Source organism: Podarcis melisellensis (genome assembly GCF_964234715.1).
Source record: "Podarcis melisellensis genome assembly, chromosome: 6".
In the NCBI taxonomy this organism is placed as follows: domain Eukaryota; kingdom Metazoa; phylum Chordata; class Lepidosauria; order Squamata; family Lacertidae; genus Podarcis; species Podarcis melisellensis.
The window spans coordinates 22,395,433-22,417,292 of NC_138538.1; the positions used below are offsets into that span (position 1 = coordinate 22,395,433).

A 21,860-nucleotide genomic window follows, 5' to 3' on the forward strand; every position below is an offset into this window, starting at 1 on the left:
TTGGAGTTTCTCCAACTCCCAGCGCAGCTTCTCTGAAGGGCAAAACATGGAGCCATCAAGAACCTGCCTGGTGCTGCCGCCCTGCCTCTCAAGATGTAGACGGGGCTGGACTCCAGATTGGCACCACTGCCAGCCGTATGTTGGGCAAGTCCCTGGTTTGCATTCACCCGAGACAAACACCCATCTGGTGTCTGCAATGTTTGGCAGGGAGGAGATTGATTTCCTGATGGCAAATAAATATCTGTCACTCTCCTCCCTTTCGCAGAATGCAGAGCAGGGGCTTGAAAAGGGGAGGGGGAGGCTCACGCAATGCCAGAAGACGTGTCTGATTGTGGTGCCAACTCAGCCACAGGGAAGATCAAGGAGGTTGCTGGTGCGAGGGGCTTCAAGCAGGATTGGGTCTATGCAATTTTACAGAAGGGTAGGTGGGAAAATAATAATAATAATAATAATAATAATAACAACAATAACAATAATAATAATAAATCCCCAGTTGCTGAAAGGTGTGTGACAGTAGAAGCTGCATTTTACCAAAGCTCCTCCTTTTTCCAGATTGGTTTTGGCAAACCTAGTGGATGACTATGTTGGCATAACAGAGAGGGGCAATATCCAGTGCCAAATCTCAGAGAAGGGGTCAAAATGGAGCATTTCCAGTTTCTGAGTCAAGCTGGGACTGCCATACTCTTCTCTCTCTCTCTCTCTCTCTCTCTCTCTCTCTCTCTCTCTCTCACACACACACACACCTTTCAATTGTGTGTGTTAATATTTTTATAATGGGTTTTTTATACTTGTAAACTGCTTAGAAGCCACTTTGGCAATTAAGCGGTACATGAATTAATAAATAATAACTATATCTAGCTAATACAGCCTAACAGTGCAAGGATTGACACTTGCGCAACAGAACTTACCCCACTCCTCCCACCACAATTGGTTTCCCAAACTTGAAGAGGGCATGGAAGCTCCATTGTGCAAGTGTAAATCATTGTGCTGCCAGGATGTATCCGACTGATCCCACCTAATAATAATAAAACACCAAAACATCAATGTCAACAGTCTTTAACTTGCAGAAATGTATCAGATGAAGTTCTCCTTTTTAGAGACATGATTATAGGCATGACTGAAGCCTTGTCAGCTAGCAAACCTACCCTCTTGGATAGCAAAAGATGTTCAGGGATGGACGGGGGGTGGGGGCTGCTCATTCAACTAAGCAGTTTCACTGGTGGAAGCGAACACAAAGGCTCCCTCTAGCATAGCAGGGCTTCCCCCCTGCTCTCTCTCCCCCCCCCATCAGCTCTGGGGGGTTGGGGGGAAAACACAGCTCCCTTAAACTACAGCTCCCAGAATTCTTTAGGGAGAGCCATGACTGTTTAAATTGGCATCATAGTGCTTTAAAAATCTGGTAAAAATGTGGTCAAGGTTGAAGGGTGGCCACAGGGTGGGCAGCCTTAAAATGTTTCCTGTGGGCATCTCTTGTGAAGAGCAAGAGTCCTCTCCTCTCAATCCTCAGGCGGGATATTTGAGAACTCAAATCCGCTCGTCAAAGGCCTTTGCATCAGTCTTTATATGCTGGCAATTCTCCTCCAGCACACCCCTCTTATGTCTTCAAAATGGAGCCGAAGAAATGGATTATGCTGCTCAGTATTTGCTCTACAGCACAGGGAAGGATCACAACCGACAGGCTGACTACAGCTGGAACTGCTGCTTACACTGAATGACCCATGTGTCGCTGTCAAAAGATGACGAGTCCATCCGTCAATGTCAGGGACGCGTGTTTTTCGCTCAGGCGTGTCAGGTGGGGGAATGGAAGTCCCTCTTGCCATCGCCAAGCAGAAGAAGCAGCGAGGAGGACTAACCCAGAGTCATGTGACATGAGCAGAACAAGATCTGTCAGAGCCGGTTATTTATAGGCAGGGACACAATTGACAGACAGGCTGGGACAACAGCATAGTGACAGTCAGACTCAAAATGAAACTGTCAAAATAGAGAGAGAGGGGGGGGCAGCTGATCCAAGTGCAACCCAGCTAGAAATGTGGAGCAACCAAAGTGCTGTGTGTGTGTGAATGGGGGGGGGGGGGAGCTGAGAGCGTGAAAATGCTGGGGGAGAAAACTAAGTTAGGGAATAAGAACTTCATCCTACCAGCAAGGAAGGTGGTAGCTCATAAAAAGGAAAAACTAGACAAAGATATCTGGGTGAAATTTACACTTGGAGATAATGGGTCCCAGGTTTCTGGATCAATAACACATTTTCATCTTCTTATAGCAGCCATTACTTTTACTTCTGGCCTCTCACTTTGCTGGCTGCGTGAGCAGGGGAGGCAGCGGGGAGAAGCAATAAAACAAAGTACGCTTACAGCACAAAGCAGTGATGAGAAATATACTTCCAAACAGGAGCTCCACTTACGCTGTGTCTCCTCCTTGTTGCACCATCACTACCCTCCTGTTCCTTGGTCCCAATGTCCCAAATTGGTGGTTTCCTGCTTCCAGCGCTCATGCTTGATTTGCATCAAGCCTTCTTTAAGAACTAGGGTCCAACATGGTCAGGTATGTTATATTTGACCACTAAATATAAAATACCCCCAGGGTGGATGAGCCGGATATACAACAATGAAGTAAACTTCAAGGTAAAACACTGAATAAAACTGGAAGCAGGTAAACCTTTCAGAAACAGCCGTGTTCATTTCATGCCTAAATGACAGCAATATAAACATCCTCCTCCTTTGGGGAGAAAACTTCATAACCAGGTTTCTGCAACCAAGAACGGATGATCAAGGGTCTGGAAACCAAGCCTTATGAGAAACGATTGAGGGAGATGGGTATGTTAAGCCTGGATTAGAGGTCCCTACCAGACAAGAATGGAAAACCAAGCTGATGGACTATGCCAAGATGGCAAAGCTGACTGGAAAACTCAGAAACCAAGAGGATAAAAACTTTATAAAAGAATGGGGAAATTTATAACTTACCTAGGAGACCACTGTAAGCAGATGGAAACAAGAGCAGGATTTTGACTCATTTGTGGTGTAAAGAAATACTATGGACAATATGGTTTGATATAAAAATTGGAGTACACACGAATATGCAGTTGCAGATCCTTAAAATGAGACCCCATGGAGGGAATGGGGGGGAAGGCTCACGATTTGGAGAATCTTGCTATACAGATATGTTTTTACTAATTTGTGTTTATTTGTACTTTGTATTTGTAAAACCAATAAAAATGATTTTTTTAAAAAGCCTGGTTTAGAGGAGACTGAGAGGAGATTTGATAGCCATCTTCAAATATCTCAAGGGCATCACATGGAAGATGGAGCAAGCTTGTTTTCTCCTGCTCTGCGAGGTAGGTCCCAAACCAATGGATTCAAGTTACAAGAAAGGAGATTCCGACTAAACATCAGGAAGAACTTTCTGACAGTAACAGCTATTCGGCAGTGGAACAATCTGTGATGGCCTGGGACTCGGGCTCGAACTCAGAACCAAAGGAGTCTCAGTCTGCACCAGATCCTTTGCCTCAGGCATCATCTGAACCAAGTCTGGGGCCTTATCCTGAAGAGTTCCATTCTGCACAGGTTCCCCTGCAACAAACACCAGCTAGGTCGAGTTAGGGGCCTGAGCCTGCCCTGGCTCCAGATACGGGGATCACCTCATTGCCTTCAGCTGGGCCATCACTTACAGCTGCTCCACTACCAGTTTGGTCAGGGGAGGCTGAGGCAGCCACTGGGTCTAGTAACCCACCGACATCTCCCGAGCTGCAGAGACTAAGGTCTGAGAGAAGGAGAGACCTGAGTACTCGGCAGGAGGAGTGCTCGCCTTCGGGTGAAACAGGGAGGTGAGTCACTGGGACATCAGGACTGTCTGTGTGCTGGTCCAGGGGGGAGGTTACCGTGGGGCGAGGTCCAGGACCTGAGTTGAGGGTCGGCAGACAGTCCTCCATGGGCGAAGCGGGGTCCACAGTGAGGAGCCGGACAAGGAACTCTGGGGGAACAGGACTGGATGCTGGCCGAAACAGCTCTTCAACGACGTTGCTCCCACAACCTGGGACCGGGCTGACTGGCCTTTATCTTCTCTGAGGCCAGGGGCGGTCCCAGCCCCCAGGAGACCCGTGTCTCCTGGCCTTAAGGAGAGCACTCCTCCTGGGAGAAACCAGTTCCCTTCGCCTCTCTGCCCTGAGCCTCTGCAGTTCAGGAGAGGCTGAAGGGTTACTGGATCCAGGGGGAGACTCACCTGTAGGCACTGAGTCCTCAACCACCTCTGGAGCCAGAGTGTATTCACCTGGTGCCTGCTCCTGAGGATCCGGCACAGGTGCAGGCGCTTCAGAATCAAGGCCCTGCCCCAGCTCAGCCGGCCCTAGAGGCGGGGACTCCTGTGCAGGCTGGGATTCCTCCGATTCAGCCTCTGAATTGGATTCCCAGGCCATCACAGTCTGTTACCCCGACAAAGATAAAAGGCTGTTGAACCCCACCCCAGGTTGCAGGAGCAACATTGCTGTATGCCAGACCCTGCCTGAGATCCTGTACCTGTCCTTGCCTGGTTTCCTGCCTCGCCCCTGTCGGACTGACTCCTAGTGGAACCTACGGATTCTGGACCGGACCTGGACCGTGGTTCTCGGGTTACCCCCAGGCCCAGCACACAGTCTCCCTCGGGAGGTTGCGGACTCTCCTTCCTTAGAGGTTTTTAAGCAGAGGTTGGATGGCCACCTGTCATGGATGCTTTAGCTGAGAGTTCTGCATTGCACAGGGTCAGACTAGATAAGTTTGACATCAATACCAGGAAAGGTCCTGGAACAGATAATTCAACCGTTGGGTCTGCAAGCACTTAAAAAAGAATGCTGTGATTACTAAGACCCAGCCTGGGTTTCTCAAAAACAAGTTATGCCAGACAAATCTCATTTCTTTTTTTGACAGTGTTATAAGCTTGGTGGATCGGGGGAACTCTGTGAACACAGTGTCTCTTGATTTCAGGAAGGCTTTTGGCAAAGTCCCCCATGATATTCTTGCAAGGAAGCTGGTAAAATGTGGGTTGAACGAAGTAACTGTTAGGTATATATGTAGCTGGTTGACTGACTGAACCCAAGGAGTTCAGTTCCTCATCACCCTGGAAAGAAATGACAAGCGGGGTGGCCACAGGGTTCTGTCCTGGGCCCATTGTTGTTCAACGTCTTTATAAACAACTTGGATAAAGGAATTGAAGGGGTGCTCAGCAAATCTGCAGATGACACTAAACTGGGAGGGGTAGCTAATGCTGCAGAAGACAGAATTAGGATTCGAAATGATCTTAGCAGCTAATGCTATTCTACTCTGCATCAACAGAAACAGAGTGTCTGGATCAAGGGAAGTAACAGTACCACTCTATTCTGCCTTGGTCAGACCACACCTGGAATACTTTGTCCAATTTTAGGGAGGGACCACAATTTAAGAAGGACATTGACCAGCTGGAATGTGTGCAGAGGAGGGCAACCAAGATGATCGAAGGTCTGGATCCTGGCAAACCCATCAGGACCCTTCAGCTGTGTAAAATTCTGCAGCAAATTCACTACATAATAAATAGCATGCACTTCACTACATAAAATCTTAGGAGGAGGGTTGCCTTACCCCATATATATTGGCCCACTCAACCACTTCAGTCTGCGAATTGGTAGTGCCACATAATGTTCCTTCCTGATCCTTCATTGTGGCAGCACCTAAGCTATGGAACTCCCTGCCCATTTATATTAACCGGGCACCTTCACTGTACTGCACCTGCTAAAAACTTTTTGGTGTAAGCAAGCACACCCAGATACCCATTTGACATATATTTTTTATATGTAATCCTATTTTACGATGCATGTTTCTAAAACAGCTGACTTCATACATTTTGTGGGGGAGGAATAAGTAAACTTGTTTTTAGCATGATTGTATTGGTCATTTTAATGGATATTTTATGCAAACAGTTTAGAGGTTTCGATGATTAAGTGGTAGAGATAAAGCCTGCTGAATAAATACATACATATCCCTTGGCCCTATGCTTGGTGAGGTCACTTTTGGGCAGCTCCCTGCAAGGCTGAAACTGAACGATTCATCTTCTTGCAGATGCAGAGTCTTGCCTGTTCTCATTACAATATGGGAGGCCTTTTGAGAACAAGAGTAGAAAACCCCAGCAGAACCCACAGATGAACACCCGCTACACTACAGGAGATCCCATCTCTGCTCAGACAGCCAGTCATGCAGATGCAGCCAGCCAGCCTGAAAACTCCTTCTGGTGTCAGACAAATGCCAGCTCTTGCAGGTCAGCCTAAGGCTGGCTGGCAGGAGGATCACAAATTATAAAGAGCTATGCTCCACTGAGCAAGGAAAACATCCTAGGGTATTGCCTGGAAATTTCAAGGAGTTTGCAATTAGGCCAGATGGTTTAGGACAGCAGACACGGTATTTTTCCTCCTTTCCAAAATCCAAATTTTGCACCAGAGAAGTAAATGTCTGAACGTAAGGAATAGGATCAAGAAAAAATAATAATACTTTGATATGTGTTACTTAGTTCAAAGGCTTTGAAACCACCTCTGTGAAACATCAGGAGGCTTTGCAGGACACAGAAGCCCAGCCTTGTCTATTTACACTTATTTATCTAACAGACTTACTAGCCACATTTTGAAATGCAGTATTTTGCTAAGGCAGCATATGGTGTCTGATAAAAACAGTTATAAAACACATGTAGAGCATTAAAACAGTAAAAGCGACAGATCAGCAGGACACAGGAAGCACACAATCTATTCCCAACTGAAAGATATGGGGATTTCTTATGGGGTGGAGTTCCATAAGTGTGGGGCTGCCACCGAAAAGTTTCTGAGTCCTAGCCTAGCCTTCCTGACTGACTGACATACAAGCAAGGTCTCGCCAACTCCTTTTAGTGGTCTGGCAGGTTCATATAGGTACTGGAAGCCTTTTAAGCAACTGGGCCTCCAATTGTTCAAAGTCGGACGTGGGTCTAAACCACTGAGCCTCTTGGGCTTGCCAATCAGAAGGTCAGCGGTTCGAATCCACACAACAGGGTGAGCTCCTGTTTCTCTGTCCCAGCTCCTGCCAACCTAGCAGTTTTAAAGCATACCAATGCAAGTAGATAAATAGGTACCACTGTAGCTGGAAGGTAAATGGCATTTCCGTGCGCTCTGGCTTCCGTCACGGTGTTCCGTTGTGCCAGAAGTGGCTTAGTCATGCTTGCCACTTGACCCGGAAAGCTGTCTGTAGACAAACGGCAGCACCCTCAGCATGAAGCGAGATGAGTGCTGCACCCCACAGCTGGCTTTGACTGGACTTAACCATCCAGGGGTCCTTTACCTTACCTTTACTTTTTACCTATTTAGAGTTTTAAAGGTCAGGACCAATACTTGGGATGGGATTTGACTAACCAGGCCCGTCAACAGAAGCCCTGAAAAAGGACTTCCACCTGTTCATTGCAGCATTCCCTTCGCTCCTTCTCCATGTGCCGTGCTAGGGGTGGGGTCCGAAGAATTTCATGGGTGCATGGGCGGTTTATCCATTACGACCATGGAGAGAAAGATAACCCTCCCTCCCCCACACCACTTTCCCAGTAAGAATCCCCTTGGGCCCATTAATTCTTCAAGGAAAACATAGAACGAGATATGCATCTGCATACTATGAATTGAAACCAATGTCCAGTTTGGGCTCCGAGAACTTCAACATCCCAGGAAGCCAAAGCCACCCCCATGACAGGCTTACCTTCAAGGTGGCTCCTAAGGACCTCAGGCCCGTCGAATGCCTTGCCAGCTTCAGCACCCGGAATATCCTCATGAGGCGAAACACCTGCACCACCTTGCTCACGTTGCCCAGCTCCGAGTCGCTCCCCGCGGTCACTTCCACCAGAAGGCTGAAGTAGAAAGGCAGCACTGAGACTATGTCAATCAGGTTCAAGGGGTGCCTGAAGAACTTCCTCAAGTTTGGCGCCAGCAGCAAACGGGCCGTCACTTCAAAGGTGAACCAGGAGATGCAAAAGTACTCTAGGTTCTCGAGCACTGTGTCGTCCTTCAGGATGCCTTCCTCGTCGGGCTCCTGGTACTCCGGCATGCTGTGGATGCACATGCTCGCGATGGAGGCCAACACAACGCTGATGGACACAAAGCTGAAGAGCTTGCTTGGGATGGAGTAGCCCGGGTTCTCCATGGTGAGCCAGAGGCGCTTACGCACATTACCGCAGCGCAGGGTGCTGTAGCGAAGCAGGTCGTGGTTGAAATCCGAGATCTCATCCGGAGACATGTCCACACTGCTGACCTCGCTTTCTTCATCCCAGTTGTGGTGGCGGCTCTCCAGCTTCCGTTCATGGTAGCGGTAGCTGCAGCAGGAGTCCAGGAAGAATTCGTTGATGCCCCAGTACTCAATCTCTTGGCAAAAGGAGAAGACGCACAGCTCGTCCATCACATGCAGCTTGCCCGTCTGGTAGAAGTGGAGCACATAAAGGAAGAAGCCAGGGTTGCGGTCAAAGTAGAATTCCCGGGCACTCACGTCATAGTCGTCGCACAGCTGCAAGATGGACTCTTCCGAGTCGCAGGAGAGCAAGCGCCCAAGGCGAGTGTCGGGGAACTTGGAGAGGGCGCTCGAGCTCAGCCTTCTTCTCAGCCCCCCAACGTTGATGTTGATGACCTCATCCTCAAAATTGGGACCCCAATAGTTTAAGGTCTTGTTGACCATGATCAGCAGAGCTGGGGCTAATTTGGCCTGTAAACAAGACAGTCAGAGAGAGAGAGAGAGAGATTTTATATAAGACTGAGTTTCTGTTGGAGTACAGCAGCAATCTAAAGCATATTTTGTAGTAAGTTAGAATACCCCATTGCCTTGCTTGTTTTAGCAATTTGCCCTAGGTCAAAGGAGGAAAACCTGTTGCACTCTGATGGCCATTGACTTTAGGCAAGTCAGCTTGTGAAATTCATTAAAAACCTGTTTTGTCTTTGTCTTCCCTCCTTGGTTCTCACTCTTATTAGTTAGTTTAAACATAACTTCAGACTTTACTGTCCTATTCCTTGGGTGTAGGAAAGATTGATGTTCTCCACTTTGTTCACATAAAACATGAGCCCTCTCAATGTCTTCATGGATATGCAGTGCGTATTGGGGGTGTTGGCACATGCCCACTGTCCCTGCCCCCAGAGTGGTCATGCATGCTAGGCACCCACTCCACCCCTAGCTTTCTATATAGAACTAGATGTGCTTAGAAGCCTCCTTCACACCTTCCTGGTCAATGCAAGAAGGTTGAGGGTGCAGCGGATAGAGGCATGAAAGTTGACAGCAGGGTCTCCTCACCTTATACACCTTGGGTGGAAGTCAATGGTGCACTCTTCCAATTATTCCATCTGCCCATGCCTTGCAGCTTGCCAGATGGAACGATCCCACCCACATCCCCTGGACACTATTCTGTGGGTTCTCCTGACTTCCCCAAACCAATCTTGAGTAGGGGCAGTGGGAGAAAAGGAGAGGAGAGAGGAGAGGGAGCCCTGTTGTGCAACCAGAAGTTCTTGAGCAGGGCTTCCATTGACACAGCTTCAGGTCCACATACATTCTTCTGAATGCATGAATAAGACAATTGTCTAGCTATTACAAACATATAAATAATGTCTTGCCAATTCATTGGCAGACACCTTGCAAACCATAAGAAGAAGAGTATCAAGTCCAACTCCAGCTTATTGTGTCCTATTTGCTCTATCTTATCTTTAACCAATAGTCTCTTGCTTTGGACAATTTCTCCACACACAGATATAGTTTCTGCCATCCTTTCTACATTTCCAACGTACCATGGTAAATGTACCGCGCTATTTGGCAACGTGTCATCATTTCAATACCATTCTCTTGCTAATTCATTTACGGAGAGAAATAAATTGCTCTCGGGCACCAGGTACTCACAGCAGGTATCGAACAGTAAGGAAATGCCTAAGTCATGTTCCTATTCCATCATCTATTGCTTAACTTGTTCTTCCTCACACACACAAAAACACCTAAGATGATTTTATAAATCTTTGACAGAATGTGTGTTGCATTTTCAATCTGATGGTGTTTTTCCCTCTCCTGAAAAGCAGTACATTCCTGCAACTGGGATCCATTTCAATATAGTTTCTAAGGGGAACTACTTCACCCAGTGCATAATGTTTTTAACAAACTGCATTGAGATAACAAAATGTCACAGTCGAGTGGTTTTTATCCTGCATTTTCCACTGTGGTTTTCTGTTCACCGGGGGAAAGGGCTGCAGGTCAGTGGTAGAGCATCTACTTTTCATAGAGAAGGTCCCAGGATCAGTCTCTGGTATCTCTGGGAATGCCCTATCTGAAATTCTGGAGAGCCTCTTCCAATCATTGTAGATAATGCAAACCAAGATGAACCAATGGTCTTACAGCTCCCTCCCATGTCACTCTTCTTACTGTGAAAAGTCGGGGTTGTTGTTGTTGTTGGGGAGAGCAGACTTCTGGCCCCAGAGTGCTATTTAAAGGTAAAGGTAAAGGTACCCTGCCCGTACGGGCCAGTCTTGACAGACTCTGGGGTTGTGCGCCCATCTCACTTAAGAGGCCAGGGGCCAGCGCTGTCCGGAGACACTTCCGGGTCACGTGGCCAGCATGACATCGCTGCTCTGGCGAGCCAGAGCCGCACACGGAAACATCGTTTACCTTCCCGCTGGTAAGCGGTCCCTATTTATCTACTTGCACCCGGAGGTGCTTTCGAACTGCTAGGTTGGCAGGCGCTGGGACCGAGCAGCGGGAGCGCACCCCGCCGCAGGGATTCGAACCACCGACCTTTCAATCGGCAAGTCCTAGGCGCTGAGGCTTTAACCCACAGCGCCACCTGCGTCCCTAGAGTGCTATTTAGTCATTGCTATTTATTGTGATGTGGGACGCGGGTGGTGCTGTGGGTTAAACCGCAGAGCCTAGGACTTGTCGATCAGGTCGGCAGTTCGAATCCCCATGACAGGGTGAGCTCCCGTTGCTCGGTCCCTGCTCCTGCCAACCTAGCAGTTCAAAAGCACGTCAAAGTGCAAGTAGATAAATAGGGACCGCTCCAGCGGGAAGGTAAACAGCATTTCCATGTGCTGCTCTGGTTCACCAGAAGCAGCTTAGTCATGCTGGCCACATGACCCGGAAGCTGTCTGTGGACAAACGCCGCCTCCCTCGGCCTATAGAGCGAGATGAGCGCGCAACCCCAGTCACCACTGGATCTAATGGTCAGGGGTCCCTTTACCTTTACCTTATTCATTGCGATGCACCCTCATGCACTATGATAAGTTCTAAGATGCCCTCTTGTTGCACTAAGATCAATGAGAGAAATGTGCAAAAGTGTGGCAGTCTGGAAGCATCTCAACTATTCAAACCAAGATGAATAATCCGTTTCTATGGTACATGCGCCATTCATCTGTATGCCCAAACCAGATGACCTCACCCAAGAAAGGGAAGGCTGTGTAACGTGCCAACAACTATAGCTTTGAACATGTACTGAATTTCTTGTGGATGGAAACAAGTCTGTAGCTCACATCATCCAACACATTGTCTTTGTCATCAGGCAGCACTAACTCAAACAGGTTCCGATAAGCAAGTCAAAACTGAGCCTTCTCATCCGTCAAACTCCAGCTCCGTATTCAAAATAGCAGCTCCTAAACTGAGCAAAGTACAAGCAATTTTGTCTGCAAAGGAGGTGGCAAAACTCTACACAGCAGGCAAAGGATGACTCACCCGCAAAGTAAGCGGCAACCCAGAATCACCTCACGGTAAGCTGCGCTGAGCCACCCCTCCAGATGGTATTTTGCACAGTCGAGGGGAGCAGAGAAGAAAACATTCCTTCTGTGATGCCACCCATCTTTTGGAGAACATCTACGGAATCAAACAGCACAAGATGAGCGCTGACTGGGACAGCCATTTCTCCCCCTCCCCACCACCACTTACGCAGCTTTTATGTGAAGAAAAGAGGCATCTGCCTACATAGCAAGAAGGAGAACCATTTACACCATTGTCAAAACAAAAAAAATTCCTTCCAGTAGCACCTTAAAGACCAACTAAGTTAGTTCTTGGTATGAGCTTTCGTGTGCATGCACACTTCTTCAGATACACACAAAAGCTCATAACAAGAACTAACTTAGTTGGTCTTTAAGGTGCTACTGGAAGGATTTTTTTTTTGTTTTGACTATGGCAGACCAACACGGCTACCTATCTGTAACATTTACACCATTGCTCACCTTCATCCTAATGACAACCTACTCATCCAGAGACCAGACAATGCAAGGAAACCTGGTCCCCCAAATTCCACAATATGCACATTCTAGCTTGCTTCTCACAGTATGCAGAATTCTCAAAGCACGTAGCATTAGCAAGTAACAACATTGCGACAGCTGCAGGACAGAATGGTCCGTAAGTTGTTTTAAACTGTTTTTAATACTGTGTTTTAATGTGGTAGCCTGCCTTGGGACCCTAGGGCAAAAAGCAGGTAATAAATTAGAAATAACAACAACAACAACAACAACAACAACAACAACAACAACAGTGGTGAGCAGAGTCAAAGTAAATGTACACATATCCCGTTCAATTCCATCCATGCACAAAACCCATTCAAACACAAACTTTCCCTGCAGCCAGTACAGAAATAGATTGAGCAGGCAAAGTCTAAGTTACTAGCGCAGATCACAACAATAGCAAAATTCAATAGCAAAGTCAGTTAAACCAGTTCACAATCATAAGCACAGGGCAGGATACATATATACACACTTATACAAATACCGATACATACATATATGAGATATGTGAAAAGGCTATTGTAAAGAGGTGCAATTTTGGCATACAACAAAGGCTACACAATTAGGGTGTCAGATATACCTCTGTGGAGACGGAATTCCATAGGCTTTTCTGCCTCCCCAAACTTCCAAGGGTGGTAGAATTACCTAGAGAGCCCCCACCCTCTGTTAAAGACCCAAGAGGGTTTCTGGGAAGAAAGTGGTCTTTCAAATATTCTTAAATTCTGGGCTGTCACCTGCAATAAAAAGTTACTGTATTAGAAGCTGTTCCAAACTCTTCTTTCAACTCCTTGGACAGAAGAGCACCCCTGAAAGAACTAAAGGTAAAAACCAAAATACAACAGAGAAAACCAGTATCTACTGTTAATGTCCTGAATTAATGACAGAAAAGAACTTGCACTAGATTTGTTGGGGTTGTTCCCAGTTCTACAAAAAACCCACAACCCTCTGTTTCTTCCAGTTTCCCTCTGCTTGCTTCAAGATTAAGCTCAGAGGATGGAAGTTCCAACTCCTACAGCAGACCTGCCCAAACTCATGAAAATGCTGCCTTTTCAACAACTGTTATGTTGTTGGAAAGGGGTCATAGTTCAGTAGCAGAATACATACTTTCCATAGAGAAGGTTCCTGGAGCAACCCTGGGAACTTCCAGCTAAAAGGAGAAGGGAGAAGGGAGAAGGTAACATGAAAGACATTGGCCTGAGACCCTGTGTAGGAAACTACATTATACACAGTCAGATCACTGGTTCATCTAGCTCAGTACTGCCTACACTGATTGGCAGCAGCTCCCCAAGGTTTCAGGCATGGCACACTTCCAGCCCTAACTGGAGATGCTGAAGATTGAACCTGAGACTCTCTACATGCCAAGCAAATTATCTTCCACTGAGCTACAGTCCTAAGGAGAGACAGTGTCACTGAGAGTAGACTGTGCTGAACTAGATGAAGAGAAAGTCTTGAGTTGGGGTAAGGTCGTTTCTTCAGTTGTGTTGCTATTATCTCAGAGAGCCTGTTTGCATGTGACCAAAAAGAAAAAAGAAAAGATTCCAACCACAGCAATTTAACTAGGGAAAGGAAGCTAGGATAGCTCCACAGTCCTTCTAGTCTGGACATGGGTGGCACTGTGGTCTAAACAACCAAGCCTTTTGGGCTTGCTGATCGGAAGGTCAGCTGTTCGAATCCCCACGACGGAGTGAGCTCCCGCTGCTCTGTCCCAACTCCTGCCAACCTAGCAGTTCGAAAGCACACCAGTGCAATTAGATAAATAGGTACCAATGTGGCAGGAAGGTAAACAGCGTTTCCGTGTGCTCTGGTTTCCGTCACGGTGTTCTGTTGCACCAGAAGCGGTTTAGTCATGCTAGTCACATGAGCCGGAAAGCTGTCTGTGGACAAATGCCGACTCCCTCAGCCTGAAAGCGAGATGAGCACCACAACCCCATAGTCGCTTTTGACTGGACTTAACCATCCAGGGGTCCTTTACCTTTACCTTTCTAGTCTGGTAAAAGGCACTGATTGTTCCCTAGGCAGGATAACGCACTGCAGGCTCACTTCAAGGATGGGCTAGGAAATCCAGCTGGGACAACGCTGCAGCACTATTCTGGGCTAAGAATCTGTCTGATCTCTCATTCACTCTCACATTCAACGTGCAATAAAAAGTTGCAGTGCATCCTAGCCCTTAAATGGTCTGTCCAGAGCAACAGCCAGCTATGGATGCAAGCTGAAATGAGCTGAAGCAGCTCCTGTCTCTCTCCTTCCCATTTTTCATTTTCATTTTCAATTTGCCCCAATTAACTAAGCATGCTCATTTTTCACTGGACTGTTTTTTTTGGGGTGGGGTGGGGTTGGGTGGGTGTTTTTTTTTTTTTTACTGCATTAGACTTGCTTTCTGTTCTTTAAGATTGCACCCCAAGCATGCCAGTACCACCCTCTTACCTCACAGAGGGTCTGTTTTGATCCTATTTCTGTCAGCACTCAGCACCTTCGCTCCTTATTACAGGGATTGATTTTTGTTTGTGCCTCTAAAAATGTAACAAATCTGTGGCAAACTGGAATCTGAACACACGTTAGTAACACACATTGGGTAAAAACTGGCCCTGGCTGTGGCTCCTGGTGAGAGTACACTAATGAAGATTTTGTCGTTTAGTCATTTAGTCATGTCTGGCTCTTCATGACCCCATGGACCAGATCACACCAGACACTCCTATCTTCCACTGCTTCCCGAAGTTTGGCAAAACTCATGCTGGTAGCTTTGAGAACACTGTCCAACCATCTCGTCCTCTGTCTTCCCCTTCTCCTTGTGCCCTCAATCTTTCCCAACATCAGGGTCTTTTCCAGGGAGTCTTCTCTTCTCATGAGGTGGCCAAAGTATTGGAGCCTCAGCTTCACGATCTGTCCTTCCAGTGAGCACTCAGGGCTGATTTCCTTAAGAGTGGATAGGTTTGATCTTCTTGCAGTCCATGAGACTCTCAAGAGTCTCCTCCAGCCCCATAATTCAAAAGCATCAATTCTTTGGCGATCAGCCTTCTTTATGGTCCAGCTCTCACTTCCATACATCACTACGGGAAAACCATAGCTTTTACTATATGCGCAGGCTATATGCGCAAGGCTGCTCCGGTATGAGCTCATTTTTGCAAGCATCCACAGCCAAAGCACATGCATTTGTTTTACTCTTTATTCAATGGGCCTTACTCCCAAGAAAGCATCCACAGGACTGAAGCCCAGTTTAGATCGTGAAGTGTGTGTATATAATATAATATAATATAATAATATAATAATAATAATAATAATTTATTATTTATACCCCGCCCATCTGGCTGGGTTTCCCCAGCCACTCTGGGCGGCTTCCAATAAAACACTAAAATACAATAACCTATTAGACATTAAAAGCTTCCCTAAACAGGGCTGCCTTCAGATGTCTTCTAAAAGTTTGGTAGTTATTTTTCTCTTTGACATCTGGTGGGAGGGCGTTCCACAGGGCAGGTGCCACTACCGAGAAGGTCCTCTGCTTGGTTCCCTGTAACTTGGCTTCTTGCAGCTAGGGAACCACCAGAAGGCACTCAGAGCTGGACCTCAGTATACACAAGGAAGTCTTCATTCTTCCTAACAAATGTCTGCTTGTGTGGCCAAAAATGGGAGGTTTCCACTGATTTCCTCAAAAATCAATGATACCCTTTAAAAAAATGCAGCAGTGGTAGGAGCCCAGGAAGGGTCAAAGTTCAGTGGTAGAGACCATCTACTTTTCATGCGGACGGTCACTAGGTTTGAAACGCTGGATTATCCTGAGCTAGATGGATCAGATGTCTGACTTGGTACAAAGGCGGTTTCCTATGAGGAGATCCACGAGTTTGTTTAGTATGGGAAGACTCTCCCTGCTCAAAAATTCCTTCAGACATCCAGTTTAATATTGCTCAGCTCAGTGGCTTCAAAGCAATGCTACTGATACTTTTGCGATGCAGCGCTTCTGCCCCAGCAACCCACCAACTCTGTGTGAAGGGCATCAGCTGAGATCAAGCAATATCTGTTAATTATTAAGCATCTGAAAAGGGAGCCCCTCTCCTTCAACTGGGAAGAGAGCAGTGGCATTATCATTCATTGGCAACTGAATTTTCCAAAAGGTACATTCCCGCTGTGACTTATGCAGCTTCGCTGGTACTGTTCCCCACCAAGTTAGACAACAGTGTCACCAAGGGCTTGTGAATTAGAAAAAAAAGTGGCCAGCAAAGGGGTTAATCCACTATTAGCACCTTCCTTTCTAAAGAGAAGGGACGCGGGTGGCACTGTGGTCTAAACCACAGAGCCTAGGGCTTGCTGATCAGAAGGTTGGCGGTTCGAATCCCTGCAACGGGGTGAGCTCCCAGCTCCTGCCCACCTAGCAGTTCGAAAGGACACCAAAGTGCAAGTAGATAAATAGGTACCTCTCTGGCGGGAAGGTAAGCGGCATTTCCGTGCGCTGCTCTGGTTCGCCAGAAGTGGCTTACTGTAGTCATGCTGGCCACATGACCCGGAAGCTGTCTGCGGACAAACGCCGGCTCCCTCGGCCTATAGAGCGAGATGAGCACAGCAACTCCAAAGTCATCCGTGACTGGACCTAATGGTCAGGGGTCCCTTTACCTTTACTAAAGAGAAGGACCAAAAGCTCCAAAGACCCCACTATGATCTTGCTAAGGAAGGGAGTTGCCCAATAAAATAGCATAGCAGTAAAGGATTAAAGCACCCTCTCTCCAAAAGACACTGAACTAAGTGGAAGTTGCCCTCCCTCCTCCATTGCTGCTTTTAAGTTTTAAAAAGACACTGAGAAATTACTACATTCCCATTCATGCGGCTTGGCCAAGTTCTGGTGAAAGAAGCCTTCGTTCACACAAAGCCTTTGTAAGGATGCTGGAAAGCATTCAAAGAGGCAGCTGGGTTACACTTTCAAAACAACATCCTCCCAAATCCAAAAGAACCACACTTTATGTTGGGGGCAGGTAAAAAAGGTAAAGGGACCCCTAACCATTAGGTCCAGTCGTGGCCGACTCTGGGGTTGCGGCGCTCATCTCGCTTTATTGGCTGAGGGAGCTGGCGTACAGCTTCCAGGTCATGTGGCCAGCATGACTAAGCCGCCTCTGGTGAACCAGAACAGCACACGGAAACGCCGTTTACCTTCCCGCCAGAGCGGTACCTATTTATCTACTTGCACTTTGACATGCTTTCGAACTGCTAGGTGGGCAGGAGAAGGGACCGAGCAACGGGAGCTCAGCCCATCGCGGGCATTCAAACCACCAACCTTCTGATCGGCAAGTCCTAGGCTCCGTGGTTTAACCCACAGCGCCACCCGTGTCCCTTGGGGGCAGGTAGCCTTGCTTTAAAAAAAAAAATCTAAAGGAACATTTGCTGCTGGAACTATCCTGTTAAGGGAGAGCAGAATCTGTGAGGTACAGTATTAAAACAATTAGATTAAACCATCAGAGGCTGTCACACAGGCAGCACAGAAACCTGTTGATGGATGTGAGGAACATTGCAGGAACTGTCCATAAGAGGTCTTGCAGCAGCACAACAGCAACAAGAGCTGCCGTTTCCCAAAAAGCACAATGTCTTAACAGTTTCAAGAGTGCTGGGAAATCATGCTCTTCATCCGGAAGATTTCTGCTTTAGAAAAAGGATGTCTGGCTCCCGAACAAATAAGCAACATCCATCAACAGGCAGAGCCCAATTGAAGGCTTCTTTAGTTGTAGCTAAAGAGGCTTCCTTCCATCGCTTCTTGAAGCTATAGAACGCCACGGTGCTTATTCTGGCTGGTGAAAAGGTCCTTCGCTGTTCTCCTTGGAAGTGGCAGTCTTGAAGCCCACTGCTATACTCAGGAGCACAATGCCATGGGTGTCTACTTAAAAGTAAGTCCAATTGAGTTCAATGGGGGCTTACTCCCAGGTAAGGTGCTAGATTGAGCAAAGTGCATTCTGGATTAACAGATTAGCAGATGTATTTCCATCATGACTACCTCAGATTAGAACTCCCAGAAGAAATCCCAGCTGGTTCTGATGGGATTACACTCAAATAACCCAATAGAGGGGATTAATTCTTAGTATGGCAGACCCAACAAAGCTACTGTTCTGGGAAGCAAATACAAACAATCCCTTTATGATGTTAGCTTGCCACACATATACAGAGCAGAACCCTACTATTTTGTCTTCAGATGGCAGGGGGTGGGGGAAGGCCATACAACCTGCAGAAAAAGAAAGAAAAGAAAACCACCCACTTACGTTTATCAAATAAAATATTGCCCCTTCTAATTCTTCAGAAAATAGAGAGGGGTAGAACCAGTTTTGAAAAACCAGGAACTGTAAGGAGATGATTAATAAGGAGGAAAAAATAATTCTGATTAGACAGATTGATGGGGCAGCTTCAGGAGACACCAAGAGCCACAAGAAATGAGGCTGTACATGGGCCAGAATTTCCCACATGTGAAATTTAGGATTGAATTATCAGCATGTAGTCCATAAACATGGCTTGATAAGGACAGCAAAACCGTTAAAACAAACCAAAAACATATCCAAAGCTGAGTCTTAAGCCCAAGATGTTGCATGTGCCTTCTTGTCATTTTTGTCTTAGGCCCTATATGCATTGTACATTTAAAGCAGTATCATACCCATTTAAACGTTCGGGCTTCCCCAAAAGAAACTGAAACTCCCACCTCACGATTACAATTCTCAAAGTTCCTTGGGAAGAGGGATTGATTGAATCTTCTGCCACTTTGGGAACCACAGCCCTGTGAAGAGTATATTCCCAGCACCCTTAATGAACTACATTTCCTAGGGTTCTTGTGGGGGGGGGAGCCATGCCTATTTGACGTGGCATAATAGTTTTCAATGTGTGGCACAAAAGGTTGTTAGATCACTTTCCATTTTGGTTTCATTAGGTGTGAACAAAGTGCTTGGAAGAAGTCCTTAATCTGATTCTGAATCTGCTCTCCATTCTGGCCAGTAAAATCCAGAAAGAATTTGGGCTTGTAACTTCAGGAAGACACTCATATATTTGGGTTCTCCTTCAGCAGTTAATTACCTACCACATGGTCCTTGAAGAAAGAAAAGAACGTTGATGACTCAGAAAATTACTCATCTGTGTCTAATTTCCATTTGCGGAAAAGGTAACCAAGCACCCAGGCACCTGTAGTGTGGGTCTTTATCTTCTCCTGTATTCAGGATGGGGCAGACATCTGCCATGTAAGGTGGTAGCCACTAGCTTAGATCACAGAATTGTAACGTTGGAAGGGACCCCAAAGGCTTAAACATTTTCCATGAAGCCACTTGTAATTACCTGAATGTTGTCTCAAACAGTTTTGTGGATTGTGAGTGGGGAGTTTGCAAACCATTCAAGATTGAAATTAGGAGGAACCGAGAAGATTGAGGATACAGTACATTTGCAGAGTCAATCCTTTCTTTGTTCAAACAGATCAGTTACAGTGACAGAACTGCAGACCTTGCTTGAAGCAGAGGTCCTGGAATCACAGTTGCAATGGACAAACCACTGGCAATTACATCCTTGAACTTCACTTGTTTATATGCTTAAAAGTGGTTATCAACATATAAAGGGCAGACTTCCAAATTCTGTGCTGGTCTAGCAACACGGCTGATGTATGCGATCAGCCTCTGAGCTTAATTGCACTATTCATTTTTCTACACAGACTCCTTCTGTAGGAGCAAAGCAAGACGATCGTTTCTGCAAGAACAAACAAAGCAGCAATATTGCTATTTGATTAACTTTTGCATGGACCATGTTCTCATTGAAGCAAACATTAATAATTGGATTTCTTTTCCTTCCCCTTAAAGAATGGTAATTTCAATCTTACAGGCACAGGAATTTGCTGGTGGGACAACGAAGAACCAAACCTGTGTGCCAAAGCCATGATTGTCAAATTGACAATTTCTCCTGATTTTCAATGCATCAGACAATATTTAAATAGCATCATCATGGAACTAACTTTACAGAGAAGCATATCCAAGCATATCTAAGCATATCCATATCCAACCCTTCCCCCAAGAGAGATGGGAGTCTTAATTTAGTCACGGGAAGGGAAAGGAAGAGAGCAGAGAAGACAGACAAGGAATGAAAGTGATTAAATGTAGCTGTATCCACTTAGCTAACCTCCACTACAACAACCTTGACTACAACAACCATCATTCCTGAATAGTGACCAACAGGCTGGGACTTGGGCTATGTTTCTGTTGTGAAGTTGTAGTTGAGCCAAAGCTTTGCAGAGGAAGTGATGCAATGTAAGAGGGAGACCCAAGCATAAAAGGGAGCAAGGGCAAAAAGTTGGAGTATTTTAAAAGGGCCAAAGTTCAAGTGGGTTGAAGGAATTTCAGCATAGGTCTCTTGGGTGACCTTTGAAGGTGGTTCTCACTGGTGATCTGTCTATTAGATGGATGGAGAACCTGCTGGACTCCCAACAGCCCCAGCCAGTATGGCTAATGGTCAGGAATTATGGGAGTTGTAGTCCATCAACATCTGGAAAACTGCACGTTCTCCGTCCCAGGTCTAGAGCATCCAGTGTGTCATGGGCCATTTTCAAATTCATGTTTGGCTGGAGTCCAGAAGCTGGAGGGCAGAATGTTTTGGCCTAGCTCTAGGGTTTTAAAACTGACCAGCCGGAGAGATCTAAAGAAGCTCATTGAGATAAAAAAATAGTCTTTGATTCACATGTAAAAGTAGGCACCGAGGAGACTATGTGTACTGACTTCTTTTAGGAAGTTGTTCTAGATATTGGGTACCACCACTACAAAGTTATCATCCATGTCTCCACCTGCTGTACCTTTGACACCAGGGAGTTTGACTGAGGGCCTCTTGATGCAGAATAAGGTAGATTCAAACAGTGGGAGGCAATTGAGATTCTAGTGCCAGGCCATTTAGAGCTGTAAAGGTCAAAACCAGCCCCTTGAACTGAGTCTGGAAGCAGAATGGTATCCAGCACAGCTGGCGAAAGATTGATAAAATATGATCCAGTAGAGCAGCTCCAGTCAGAATCCTGCCAGCTGCATTGAGTCAATGGAAGTTTCCAGAGTCTTCAAGGACAGTTCCACATACCGCACACTGCAGGAAGCTAGCCTGGAGGTGACATGAACACACAGGCCAGATGTGCTTTTGCCAGTATAGCTGGCATAAAATATGAAGTTGGTAAAACACGCTACTGGCCACAACGATCAATTCTGCTTAAGGAGCGGATCCTGATCCAGGGATACTCCCCAAACTGCAAACCTGCTGCATTTTGTGTAGGAAAGGGCAGAGAGAGGAGGGTGAAATCCTGTCTGAAACATATTGACCACTAGAACCCCCCAACCAACAGTACCTCCGTCTTGTGTGGTTAAGCTTCAGTTTGACCTCATCCAATCCAAAGATGACACCAGTTAAGGACTTCTAATCTTGCCTCCCTAGGATCAGAAGATGCAAACAAGAGATGTTGCTCAGTGTCATCTGCGAGCAGATGATGTCCTATCCTGGTCCAAATCCCTGAACAGCCTCTCCCAGGAGATCCACGTATGTTAAGGGAACAGGAAAAAAGATGGAATATGTAGTACCACATATCCTAAATGCAGTCTCCCACCACCACTTTCTGGGACTGACTCATCAAGAGAGGATGGAGCCACTACATCCCACC

At 46.4% G+C, this 21,860-nt stretch overlaps 1 protein-coding gene across 4 annotated transcripts in view; it reads right to left on the reverse strand.

The window, feature by feature from the left end:
• Positions 1-21,860, reverse strand: part of KCNS1 (potassium voltage-gated channel modifier subfamily S member 1) — a 66,560-nt gene that overhangs the window by 38,915 nt on the left and 5,785 nt on the right. For 3 of the 4 annotated variants that reach the window (XR_014169738.1, XR_014169739.1, XM_081917050.1), the window contains exons 2-3: positions 21,552-21,633; positions 7,704-8,696 (exon numbers count right to left, since the gene is read on the reverse strand). Coding sequence is in view for 2 of the 4 variants with exons in the window: in XM_081917050.1 (XP_081773176.1) it covers positions 7,704-8,669 (966 nt within the window). In the remaining 2 variants the exon portion in view is untranslated. The remainder of the gene's footprint in view (positions 1-7,703; positions 8,697-21,551; positions 21,634-21,860) is intronic. The other variant, XM_081917051.1, reaches the window with a different exon arrangement.